We start from the raw sequence: 12,977 nt of genomic DNA on the forward strand, positions 1-12,977 counted from the left end.
CATGTTTCTGGACTGTGGGAGGAAGCCGGAGAACCCGGAGAGAACCCACGCTGCACGGGGAGAACATGGAGACTCCAGAAGATCCCAGCGGGATGCGAACCAGAGACCTTCATGCTGCGAGGCAACAGTGCTACTAACTGCACCACCTTGCAGCCCACTCAGAATTCAATTAAGGCAAATTATTATCTGTGGTTTTAGTTCGATTTACTTCTACACTTAAGCATAGATTTGATTCTTCCGTATGGAGAGTTTTATGCTCCAAACATACAGCATGTTTTCTCACCATAAACTTTGACCTCATAGTGCTTCAGTGTCTCTCCAGCCTCATTCGTGGCCACACAGGTGTACCTCCCAGCATCCTCCTCTTTAGCATTGAGGATCTGCAGCGTTCGTCCACCTGTAAAAGAAAGGGTCAGAAATGTACACCGCTAATCTCACGTGATTTTGTTTTTTTTTTAGTTTCTTTTCTGCACACGTGATCTCTCACCCGGAAGGACTCGAACGTTGCGGCTGGATTCAAACGGAGTGCCGTCCTTGAGCCAGGTGATCAGAGCAGGAGGGTAAGACTGGACCTCACACACCAGTGAGGTGGGGCTGCTCAGGGTGACGGTCACCTCCTCTGCAGAGATGTCCGGGCCTGACCCGGCGATGGTGGGAGAAACTGGGCAAGAAAAACAAACCAACCAAATGAAGAAAAAGACTGCATCCCATTCATGAAACATTTCAGACTGAGTTCAGAGGAGCTGTGTTTGTACCCAGGACGTTGAGGTTGAAATGCCGGCTGCGGTCTCCTGCGCTGTTGGACGCCAGGCAGCTGTACCTGCCGGTGTCTGCAACCTGGGCCCCGGAGATCTGAAGAAAACGGCCGTGAGACAGAACTTGGTGGCGTCTGTCAGGCACCAACAGCTGCCCATCCTTCAGCCATTTAATCTCTGGTACAGGATTACCTGGGAAATTAAGAATGGGAGTTAACGGAGCAGCAAAGTAACGAGATTATCTTCACAGTAACTTAGACTGAGGATTGATCTGCACATTTTTTATTAGTGGACGATGTCATTATATCATTTACCTGATGCCTCGCAGGTGAGCGTGATGTTGTGTTTCTCCTTTACTTTAGTATCCACCACAGTTCCCTCCTCCACAATGCTCGGTGGAACTGTGGATGAAAACAATGAAATGGTCTCTCTGTCTTTTCATTTTAATTACTCAAGTTGAACCTTAAAGAAAACTTTTAAATGATACAAATGATTAAAATGTTCAAACAATATTCAGCCACAAAACTAAAACAACGATACCAGACGTTGACTATCAGCATACCGAGGATGTCGAGGTCAAAGTTCTTCCTTTCCTCTCCAGCGCTGTTAGAGACGATGCACGTGTACCTCCCAGAATCCTCCACTGCAGCGTGCATCAGTCGAAGGCTGCGACCCCCTACAGGCGAAGCAGCTCAGTTACTAATCAATTATCTATCAAAGAATGTATTCAGAGGCTACGTCCTGCTCAGTCTCTGTAAGACAAACAACCAAAGAACGTGTAAAAAACATTTTAAGCCTATTGAAAGTAAATTGCTCCTATTTGAACACTTGGATCAATTGACAGAAAGAATTTGAACTTTTAGACTCACAGCTGTTAAAACATTTACAAAACAGTTTAATGAGATTTAAGACAAATTGCGTCTGTCTAGAAACAGCCAACCAGGGTTCTCATGAGAAAACAGGTGGCAACACTGACACCAGGATAACTCTGCAGGGAACTGAATTAATCGTACGTTCTTCGTGTTAATTTGAGCCTTTGACAACATAAATGTTGTTAATTCTCCCTCACTCAGCACTTACATGTGCAAAGGCAGGTTGGGTGGCAAGTTCAAGTACAGGGATTAAGGATTGCTTCACAAACACCCGAGACATCTTGCTAGATGACTGAAAACACAATTCAAAGCAATTGCTTCTGTTGGTCTTCTTTCACGGACCTCTGTCTGCTGCCTTTGGCCCCACTTGGAATGATCCTATTACACCTGATTACTGGTGATGAATTGCGACTGCTTGGCCTTTAAAACCCTAACTTGTGAGAAAAACTGTTCAAGTTGCTCCTTTAAAAATGTAGACTATCACTCACATTTATTTATTCCTGAAACGGACAGAAAGAAAACATTTCACAGATCTTTAAAGCTGAAGTCGGCAGTATTTCCAGTCATCCTCGGGCAAACAGGGACATTTCAGCTTATTGTAATCCAATGAGCAGAAACTAGACTTCTGCAGATCCTCTTGGTTCCATTTTCGGGCTTTAGAACATTTTGCCCATGATGGGAGATTTTAGCCAATCACAGGGCTTTTCAAGCACAGCAGGTGAGAGACCATAAAGAGCAACAGAGTGATGAGTGTTTGGTGGGTTTTTGTGGTTCTTCCAGATGTTTTCCTGCCCAGACTTCAACATATCTGACATCACATGCAGTTATTGAAAAATACTGAAAATATATTTTTACATTTTTCAGGAACAAGTCTCTCACAACATCCAAAAAGATCAGAGAGTCAAACAGGTACTGACCTGAGAGGATGCGCACCGAAGTAGTCGCTTTAATCGGCCGACCATCCTTCAGCCAGGAGATGGCAGGAAGAGGGATGCCAGAGGCCTCGCAGCTCAGAGCGATTGGGTTCTTCACCACAACACTCACATTTTCTGGAAACTGTACCTGACCAATGATTCTGGGTGGGACTGAACAAGACAAGAGGGAACGAGGGGACAGGACACCAGATAATTTAACACCGACACTCCAGTCTGAAGAAAGATGAACACAGCAACAACTAACATCAGCTAAAACAATCATGAACTCATACCGTGTACACTGACGTCATGCTTGCTGTCAGCCTGTCCTGCCACATTAATGGCGATACAGGTGTAGCGTCCCGTGTCTGACACTTTTGCGTCTTTAATCTGCAACAGCCGGCCCTCGTTCAGGACTTTGGCGCCGTGCTGGCCCGTGATAGGTCGTCCGTCTTTCAGCCACGTGACGGCGGGTCGCGGGACGCCCTCTGCAGCGCACTGCAGAGTCACATCACCTCCCTTCGTCACTGTGACGTCATCTGTGTCGCCGTCACTGCGACTGATAGAAGGGCGGACTGAAGTGAGAAAAGCAGGTGAGTTGTGAGTCATTTAAGCGATTCAGCCACATTGAGCCTATACTGCACATGTCTCCACATTACTTCATACAGTACTGTCATACTGTAAGTCACAATAAAGTGCATCGAGACATTCGCCTGAAATTGTAGTTATTTTAAACATCAGGTTTTTATTTTTCTGTTAAAGCATTCCTCCCTTTGGTCTCTACTAGTGATGAACGATATTAAAATTTCTGGCCGATACCGATATCCGATATTAAGACTTCTGATATCGCCGATAACCGATATTACTGACGTCCATGTTCAGACCGAAAAATGAACAGAAGAAGAAGAAGCCCAAACCACATCAGACCACATAGTCTTCTCTATTACATCACAAAAGTAAAACATATTTAAACATATTTTAACATAATTAACATTCACCATTTAAGTAAAAACATCTCTGAAATAGCAGCGATATCAAACGTAGAGACGAAGGCGCTGATGTTTGACAATCATCGGCTAAATTTGTTCATCGGACCGATAACGATATATGGGAAAAAACACTAATATCGGCCGATATCGATGTGGTTGCCGATATATCGTGCATCTCTAGTCTCTCGTACTCTTGAGCTTCTTTAGTTACCATCTTCATTGCATTGCTGCACTCTCTATATATAAAACACATCCCTTTAGCACAGGAGAAAGGTCTATTTGAACTACTTTCCAATAATAAAAGGCAGAACAGCAGCCGAAACAACTTTGATCAGCAGATAGTTTTTGTGGTGTGGACGTACCGTAAACCTGCAGGCTGTACTCTTTGGAGGTGGTTCCAGCTGCACTGGAGGCTGTGCAGGTGTAAGAAGCAGAATCTGCCCTCTCAGCGCTGGAGATCTGCAGCTGACGACCTCCTGACAAAACCCTGAGCCGCTGATCCGACTTGAGTTCAGACCCTGACATGGACACAAAACAGAGGCTAGGGAAGGTGTTGGAACATGCCACCCTCACAGAACTCAGTGCTTCCCACATTGTCCATATAATATATGTCTTCTGCTCTTGTTGCTTCACTCACCGTCCTTCCTCCACGTCAGGCTGGGCGGCGGGATGCCGCTGGACTCACACACCAGAGTGATGAGACTTCCTTCGATCACTGTCAGCGGAGACACCTCCTCTGAGCCGCGGATGCTGGGAGAAACTGTAACAGCGACAAGACACCAAAAGGAGGCGCTCACATCACATTCAGTGGTACGTTTTCATTGGAACAGAGTGAAGCAGAAGTGGTACTGATCAGCTGCTCCGAATCAAAATCCCAGCTATGAGCCTCTGTTTATGAAAATCAGAGATGAAAAAAACAATTAAATCCCCTGACAGAAGTATGTATGAATTTATTTGTATCTTTTGTTTTTTTATTACATTAACTACAAAGAAAGAGAGGATGTGAAACTAAACAGGATTTCTTATCGTAAATTCTGACTTTAGGTCATTTCAGAAGAAGCTTTGGTCTTGTGAGCGATGGCTCAGCCTTGTGAAACATCTGCATACAACTAAAACAAAGTGCACATTTAAAAGTTTCCGATGGTACAAATACAGATGAAAAATGGAGATGAACTCACCCCAGACATTGAGGTTGTAGTTCTTCTCTGTTTTGCCGGCGACATTGGTGGCTTCACAGGTATACCTGCCCGAATCCTGCACCTGGGCGCTGTCGACCTACCAATTCAATTCATAGAGAAATCCCTGAATGCTGATCATAGACGTGAACAATTAACCTCTAAAGCCAGTACTAAAGGCAGTAAGTGCAAGAGTGAAATAGTCATTATTAAAAGGGACCCGACAGGACAAGTCGTGCTCCGTAGGTGTCCTAGATGTTTGTGCAGCTTCTAATGAGCTGTACCTTGACCAGACTTCCATCTGCTGACACGGTCAGACCAGGCTTCCTAAACAGTGGGCGGCCATCTTTGCGCCAGGCGAGGGTAGGTGGAGGGATTGCATCACTCTGGCAGTGCAGCTCCACCGGACGACCGAACATCACCGTAGCGTTCACCTCCTCGCCCTTGATGTTAGGCGGCACTGAAACAAAGACAAGCCACTTCTATGACAGAGCAGATACGACTCTGTCACACAGAGGGTCAGTAAACATGAAGTTTATCCCGCTAAGCCACGCTAAGTGCTGTAAACTCTCCAGGTTACCTCACGAGCAAACAGCATAATTGCTTCCTGAGATGCACAGGCTCTGCTAGGTTGGGCATCTGGTGCTCTTTAAGTACAAATTCCATCTCGGGCAGTGACAGCGCCGTTAAACCAGTTCAACATTTGTTTGTGGTATTAAAAATTGGAGTTGTTTCATTTCCCAGAAGTTCATGAAACATAATCTCCATGGAAATTTTTGAACGTATAACTGTGATGCATTCAGGATTTTTAAAAAAAAAAAAAAAAACTTTCCCTTTACTCTCTGTGTGTCATCAAGCAAAGATGAGTGTTGCTGAGAATTTGCCTTCTGAACGCTGGTGGACCGAAACGGAAAAAGTTAACTGACAACTTCAGAGCAGCAGCCTCCCTCTACGCTCTAACAGCAGACATGAATCCTTTAAATGTTTTATCTACTTTCAGCTTCTGTTTCTGAGTTTTCACAGCACACAGTCTTCTGGTGAATACGTCGAGGTCTAGAAAATCACTGCTGCCTAATTTCACTTGCATTGGAGCGACAGCGCCGAGTCACCGAGGAGGGACAGAACCAGCTCGGTGGGTTTGACCAGACACAGGAAGCCGCTGAAGAATGGTAGCAATTACTACAACAAATCTGCCTTTATTTCTGTGGACAAGCTCTTTTTGATCTCTTTGAGGACACACACATCATGCGGATGTTTGTATTACGCGTACATATGCTCACACACACACACACACACACACATACGTGGACGAGGACAGACTTCATACATGTAAACTTGTTGTCTCGTGTTACCTCAGTGACATTAGCTGTGATTAGACCTGTACAACAACTGATCCGCCGTCAAGCTCAGCGCTGTGCAGGGAACTGACAAGGTTTACTGAAATGCTAAACTCAAACCATGCTTCCTGTGCACATGTTTTGCTCAAGGCCTTTGTCAGATATTGTTTCAGTGTTTTAATTCGAGTTTGGTGCTCAGTCTGGTGCTCTGCTGAAAGACGTTCTGCAGTCGGCCGTAATCATCACTTAGCAAAACGAGGGGGAGAGGAAGACGTTAGAGACATGAACAGGAAGATTCTGTCCTGAGGTGAGGAACCGGTGCCTGCAAACCACATGTAAAATGAAATATTGGAAGCTTTGGAAGATTAAAAAGCCTTTTTATCTCAGGCTTAACATTACTGCATGCAGCGCAGCATTTTTTAAAGTCTGGATCATGGTGACGATGAAAGTTAAGTCATCGTTGGCTTACATAAGGCTGCACCTGTGATCCAAAAGCAAACAAAAAAGAAAACCCACGACTGAAACGCAAAGCAAAGGACTGAAAGCTGCTGTTACACACTTTGTAATACTGAGACTAACACTAGAGAAAACTAGCTTCAAGCTTTTATTGTTTTCTGATGTTGTCAAAAGTTTCTTTACATCAAATTTCTAATTAAAACTCCAGGATGTGCATCTTGTGCAACCAAATGTATGTAAACACAATTTTATTAAAATTAACATTCAGCTTTGTTGGAAATTCCCAAATGCATTCTAATGTATGAACTCCTCTGACTATAAAAACAATGTTTTGTGTTGTTTAGGACACTATACACAATCCATATATGTAAAGCACATCTATGCAACAACAGCTGACAAAAATAATTATTTTTTTCTCACCATAGACCCTCAAGTCGTACTCTTTGTGCTGCTCTCCTCCGGCGTTGACGGCCACACAGGTGTATCTGCCTGTATCACTCACCTGAGCACTGTTCAGAGACAGAACTCTGCCTCCAGACAACACCTGAGAGGGAGACGGAAAGACGTCAGCACATCCAAACGAAGAGTTCAAAACAGACAACTCCATTTTTGTAGATTTTCTGAAAACTTTTTTGTTGTTGTTGTTTGCTTGAGATATCAGTCAAACTGAAGCTGAGTGGATTTGACTCAGTAGAAACGACGAAAATACAGATAACTTAAGTTGGTGGATGGAAAAGTGGGTTTTCTGAAGGTTTGTGAAGATGCAGCTATCTGTTTTTACAAATGAAAATCTTCCCAGTAACATCAATACTTTGTGGTACATGTTCCACACAAATGCAGGATCACACTGAGGGGACATTGTGCCACAGAACAAACCCATGTCATGACAGTGCTACAAGTTTAGAACAATCTGTGTGCATTTATCTATCAATCTTGCTTTAGTTTTTCAGCATCATGAGGTTGCACAAACCCCTCCTAACCTACCTGTATGCCGTGTGAAACGCTCGCCACAGGGCTGCCATCTTTGAGCCACGTCAGACTGGGCAGGGGGACACCAGTGGCCTCGCACTGGAGCCTGGCAGCCTCGTTCACCACGACCGTTACCGTACCACCTCGGCTGGAGATGATCGGAGGCACTGTGAGGCACATGGAACCAGTCGAACACAGTGGAGGTTTGAGAAGCTGGATGAGGTGGATGAATGAAGTGTATTTCTGATGTGTGTCACTGACACTAGATGACAGGATGGGTAGTTATCATACCAAACACCTGCAGGCTGTGAGATAACTCAGCGACTCCGGCCAGGTTGACGGCTACACATCTGTACACCCCAGCGTCAGACAGCTGTGCCCGTTCGATCTCCAGCACCTGACCGCGCTTCAGCATCGTCACGCCGGCTGCACTGGTCAGAGGTCGGCCATCTTTGTACCAGGTGATGGCTGAGGCACGAGAAAGGGCGATTCAAAGTAAATAAAAAAAAAAAAAAAGAAAAGAAAAAAAGAAAAAAGCATTAAAATTAATTTGTAAAAAATATCAGGAAAAATACAATAAAATTATAATTTCAGTATATTCAAATAATAATAATAATAATAATAATAATAAAGACAATAAATAAATGAAGGCTGGAGTGCATTTGCAGTTCAGAAACAATCAAACATTTAATCAAAACTAGTAGAAAAGCTTGATTTAAAATGATTTAGAGGTGGAGCAGATCTTTTTTTCTAGACATCTAATGGATAGAAACTGAAAGCTGCTGTCTGGTTTTAACCCTCTGCAGAGAAAGCCTGTCATTCATTAGTTCTAGCTAATTAGTTCTTTCTAAACCAGTAATTATATTTACTATTTTACTTTGAATCATACATATAACAGTGTTTCAGATTTATCGTCATGCTTTTAGACGAGACTTGCTAGGTTTTGCTTACATATACAGCTTCAATTCTCACTATGCTTTAAAGACAGAGATAGCAGATTCTTTTTTTTTCTTACACTTTATCAGCTTTATTGCTCCATAAAGGTAAAGAAGCAAAATAGCCTAAAAAAGGATAAACTAGAACAATAAACATACAACAAAACGTTTTCAAATGTGACATGGTTTCACAGACTTAGTAAGCCTGTTGGAATGCAACACCTGCTGCAAAAAGGAAGAAATATCTCATGAAAAGAGTAAGTGCAATGGAATTCAGGTGCTTATCTGTACTGAACTCGTACAGTTCATCCAAATGGAAAGACGGAGAGCAGGAAGAAGCTGAAGCTGCCTTTAGGGAGTCATCTGAGATCAATTTTCTGACTCTTCCTTTAATGGTTAAAGATAAGGAAAGTTGCAGCAAAGCCAATTCCTGCTCAGCGGTCAGAGGAAAGTACGCCCCGCAGGCTGCGAGCGAGCTCAGCGGGACCGGGGAGGAAGTTTGTGGGCCATCTTACCAGGTAATGGGCTGCCTGTGGCCTTGCACTCGAGCTCGGTGGGAAAGCCTGACAGGATGGTCTGGTTGATGATGTCTCCAGAGGAGGGGATACTGGGAGGCTCTGAGGGACACACGCAGGATTACACACAAGAAAAACAATTTATTAGACGATATTCTCATGTCTCCACCTAGTCTCTTGGTAACAGATGGAAGGAAGAAGGAAGACGGATGACAGAAACCAGGTGATGATTGAGACAGGGGACAGAAAGAATGAAATGTGTATCTCTGAGTTACCATGGACACTGAGTCGTATGTGCTGCTGAGCTTCACCAGCTGCGTTGGTGGCCAGACAGGTGTATCTCCCAGAATCCTCCAGTCTTGCCTCTGTGATCTTTAGTGTTCTGCCTGCAGACTCCAGCTGTGGGAAACACGAGACACACAGAGCAGCCAAAGAATTCAGACTGGTAATTATGGTCCATATTAAAAGAGAGGATAAAAGTATGTTCTATAGGCCGAAGAGTCAGAGTTTCTCTCACGGTTTGGGATTCTGTGAGAAGAACAGCACACTGACTACAAATGTACAGTTTTAGTCGTGAATGCAGCAAATATTTCTACCTCTGTTTATCTGAACATGTGTATGTGAGTCGGTGAACTCGGTTGTTAAAGACAGGAAAATGAAAAAAACACTGTCTTATTAACCTCAGCATGTTTTTGGACTGTGTGGGAGGAAGCCGGAGAACCCACGCTGCACGGGGAGAACATGCAAACTCCACGCAGAAAGATCCCGGGTGTCCTAACCGGGACATGAACCGGTGACCTTCTTGCTGCGAGGCGACGGTGCTAACCACTGAGCCACCGTGCAGCCCTGCTTTGAGCATCGTGACTTATGAAAGTATTTTGGTGGATGTTGGAAACAAACGTCTGTGTGCATGGTTCCCTTGGAGATATGTATTGTTTATTGACATGTAATTTCAAAATTAATATAGAATTAGTCAGTCATGGAACCCACCTTTAGGTGCTCCTTTGTTGTGTCGACAGGTCGGCCATCTTTGAGCCAGGTGATGCTGGGAGGAGGGATGCCGCTGGAGATGCACTCCAGACTGGTGGACTTATGGAGAACCACTGAACGTTCTGCAGGCCCAGTGGTGCGAATGGATGGAGGAACTGGAGAGAGGTACAGAGAATAAACGTACTTTTTATATTTGCAACTGCAAATGAGGACAATAGGTATTTCCAAAAAGGCAGCGAGAGGTATTTACCCAAAGTGGGAGAATTCCTGCAGCTTGCATTTAAAATTTTACATAAAGTGTATTTAAAACATATCCAAAACTATTTGAGGTGATTAATTTTTCTTCAAAGGGCGTTTTTTTTTTTTTTTTGGTTTACCTTGGACCACCACGTTGAAGTCCCTCTCGTGGTCTCCTGCCTCATTCGTGGCCACACACTGAAAGCGAGCTGTGTCAGAAACCTGAGCGCGGGAAACAACCAGCCGTCGCCCGCTAGCTGCAACCCGCAACCCTTCACCCTGTCTCACTGGCTTTCCATCCTTGTACCACCTGAAAAGTAACAGCTGTTCCAGTGACTCTGTGCGTGCATACATGTCTGTTTATATCTATAAACACATTAGAAGGAGATCTCACGTGATTGAAGGTGCAGGTGTTCCAGTAGCCTGACACTCCAGCTCCAGAGGGCTGTTGATTATCACTGTGCTTTCTGTCACGTCATCAGCTCCGTCGATGAAAGGGGGAACTAAAAGGGAAACAATACACGTCGGAAATGTTTTAATAAGTAATATTGCAATGTACTGGAACAGATAAACATTGGTAAACTGTTTAAAAGACAAAATCGTCTGGGTGCAGCCCCAAACTGTGTCTACATCTCTTGGTATTTGTGAGGTTTGCATGTGACAGTGAAGAGGCAGGTGTCAGCTTCCCATGTGGAATGCACACATGCTGGAGATAGCGGGCAGCTTCAGCACAAACCGACGGCTTCAGCTCATGTTACACAGGAGTTGTCGTGGCCGAGTGGTTAAGGCGATGGACTAGAAATCCATTGGGGTCTCCCCGCGCAGGTTCGAATCCTGCCGACAACGGCAAACGTTTTCTCCAGCTGTCAGACTGTTCAAGAGGAAACTAAACATGCCAGGCTGTAGCTCTTCCTGTGTGTTTGAAGAAGCACTGTGTGAACAAAAGTTAAACACACTTGGCCCTTTAGAAAGCAGAGCATATACTGATTAACCCTATTCAGGCCGTTTGGTTTAGGTGACAGGTATTGCTTTTTCATTTTTGAAGATTTTTTTTACATATAAAAAAAAGGTTGTTTGTGCATTTGTGCATTTGAAACCAAAAATACTTCAACTTATCCGAAAATGTATTTGCCAGAGTATAAAAGTCTATAATGAACTCCAACAAATACTTTGCACATATTCTTTCTTGGGGTCCAACTGAAGACCTTCTACGTATGGAAGTCCTGAACAGGGTTAAGAATGCTCATGAACTGTCTGTCCAGCCACATAACTCTGTACGCTGCAGTCTGGCTTAGACAACCTGCACCGAGATAAATACTGAACAAATGTCCTCTGAGCAGCTTTAAAACACATGGAACCGAGTGAGCACTTAAGGACACAAATCTTCGAGTCTTTTCTCTCTGATGTGTTTCACTTGGCTTCATCAAATGTTTGGCTTCTATCATCAAAACTAAGAAGAAATCAGGGACAGTTAAGAAATGAAAGCTGAAAGAACAGGAAGACTTCCAGACTGATTGATGGGACTGGATGCACGTACACAAGCAAGGCCACCTCCTGGAGAAGTTAGAATGCACAGAGCTTAAAAAGGTGCTGAATGCATAGAGATAGTGACGTTTTCACATCAAGTCTTGTCAGTTTGGATCCAGCTGTGACAGTGTCTCAGTAAAACAGATGATTGTGCCCTATAAGTTAATGTAGAGTATTTTCTATGTTTGCTGTGTTTCCATACCTAAGACTCTGACGTCGTATTTGACCTCCTTCTCCCCGGCGATGCTCGTAGCCACACAGACGTAGCGTCCTGAGTCTGAGACGGCGGCTGAGAGGAGCTCTATCTTCCTGCCCTGCTCCAGCACACGGACACTTTCTCCATCGCGCACAGGGACCCCGTCCTTCAGCCAGGTGAGGGAGGGCGGAGGGTGTCCCCCCGCCTCACACTCCAGGACCAGGGGCTTACTGAGGACCACCTTCCTCTCAGCGGGCCCATCATCCCCTCCTGTAATGGTGGGGGGCACTGGGGAGGAAAGGGGCAAAACAGGACCAGAACAAAACACCGGCTTAAGCATCGTTGACTTTTCTGCTTGACTGATATCTTCTCTACATTCAACACTCAAGGTTTTCTTCAGTTAACAACATGTAAAATTGCTTTAAAGTTCTTCACCGTGTCCGGTTTTGTTCTTTAATGATCTTTTTTTTTTTTTTTCAAATGAACTTGCCTCCCAAATATCCACAGCTGCTTGAAATTATTCTCGACTGCTGCATATGTCTTTGTGCTGTGTGAGTAAACCCGAATGCCTTAAAGCTGAGATAAAAACAATAAATAGCTTCAGAGCTCAACAACAAACATCAGACGGGGCGCAAACAGAGACAACGGGAGGCTTAAGGTCCAGAAGTTTCTCATTTCCTACAATTTAGAAAAGCTGATTTAGTGTCAAAATGTGCTCTCGATTTTCTAAATGACATAGTTAAAACGAGTTTTTGTTTTTGTGTCAAGCTGACGCACAGCACGACAAAAACAAGATGGCATGTGTTGTATATCTTTGTTGGTTCTTACAGTAGACGTCCAGCTCGTAGCTCTTCTCGGCGCTCCCAGCAACGCTGGTCACCTTGCAGGTGTACTGTCCGGCGTCGGCTGCCTGCGCCCGAGGGATCTTCAGGTAGTGGCCTCGCTCCACATACTGAGCCTGACGGTTCGACAGGATGGCCTCTCCTTTTCGGTACCAGGTGATGGTGGGAAGCGGCACCCCACGCGCTTCACACTCCAGAGTTACCATCGTGTCCAGCAGCGCTGTCACCTCCGTGGTTAAGTTACCTCCTTTGATGGACGGGGGCACTG

The 12,977-nt window shown here is 44.5% G+C and overlaps 1 protein-coding gene and 1 non-coding gene across 2 annotated transcripts in view; one reads left to right on the forward strand and one right to left on the reverse strand.

The window, feature by feature from the left end:
• The window catches only part of hmcn1 (hemicentin 1), a 103,498-nt gene that overhangs the window by 34,157 nt on the left and 56,364 nt on the right, over positions 1-12,977 (reverse strand). The window contains exons 31-51 of the mRNA XM_008292865.1: positions 12,696-12,974; positions 11,874-12,155; positions 10,539-10,647; positions 10,285-10,454; positions 9,908-10,062; positions 9,193-9,316; positions 8,918-9,019; positions 7,759-7,935; positions 7,483-7,634; positions 6,919-7,042; positions 4,990-5,165; positions 4,709-4,805; positions 4,168-4,290; positions 3,893-4,048; positions 2,835-3,116; positions 2,545-2,712; positions 1,318-1,431; positions 1,070-1,156; positions 756-947; positions 488-661; positions 284-397 (exon numbers count right to left, since the gene is read on the reverse strand). Of these exons, the coding sequence (XP_008291087.1) occupies positions 284-397; positions 488-661; positions 756-947; positions 1,070-1,156; positions 1,318-1,431; positions 2,545-2,712; positions 2,835-3,116; positions 3,893-4,048; positions 4,168-4,290; positions 4,709-4,805; positions 4,990-5,165; positions 6,919-7,042; positions 7,483-7,634; positions 7,759-7,935; positions 8,918-9,019; positions 9,193-9,316; positions 9,908-10,062; positions 10,285-10,454; positions 10,539-10,647; positions 11,874-12,155; positions 12,696-12,974 (3,357 nt within the window). The remainder of the gene's footprint in view (positions 1-283; positions 398-487; positions 662-755; positions 948-1,069; positions 1,157-1,317; positions 1,432-2,544; positions 2,713-2,834; positions 3,117-3,892; positions 4,049-4,167; positions 4,291-4,708; positions 4,806-4,989; positions 5,166-6,918; positions 7,043-7,482; positions 7,635-7,758; positions 7,936-8,917; positions 9,020-9,192; positions 9,317-9,907; positions 10,063-10,284; positions 10,455-10,538; positions 10,648-11,873; positions 12,156-12,695; positions 12,975-12,977) is intronic.
• Positions 10,909-10,990, forward strand: trnas-aga (transfer RNA serine (anticodon AGA)). The gene has a single exon. It is a non-coding gene; the product is annotated as a tRNA-Ser (tRNA).

The sequence above is a fragment of the Stegastes partitus genome, unplaced genomic scaffold (assembly GCF_000690725.1).
Source record: "Stegastes partitus isolate 25-593 unplaced genomic scaffold, Stegastes_partitus-1.0.2 Scaffold839, whole genome shotgun sequence".
NCBI classification, from domain to species: Eukaryota; Metazoa; Chordata; class Actinopteri; family Pomacentridae; genus Stegastes; species Stegastes partitus.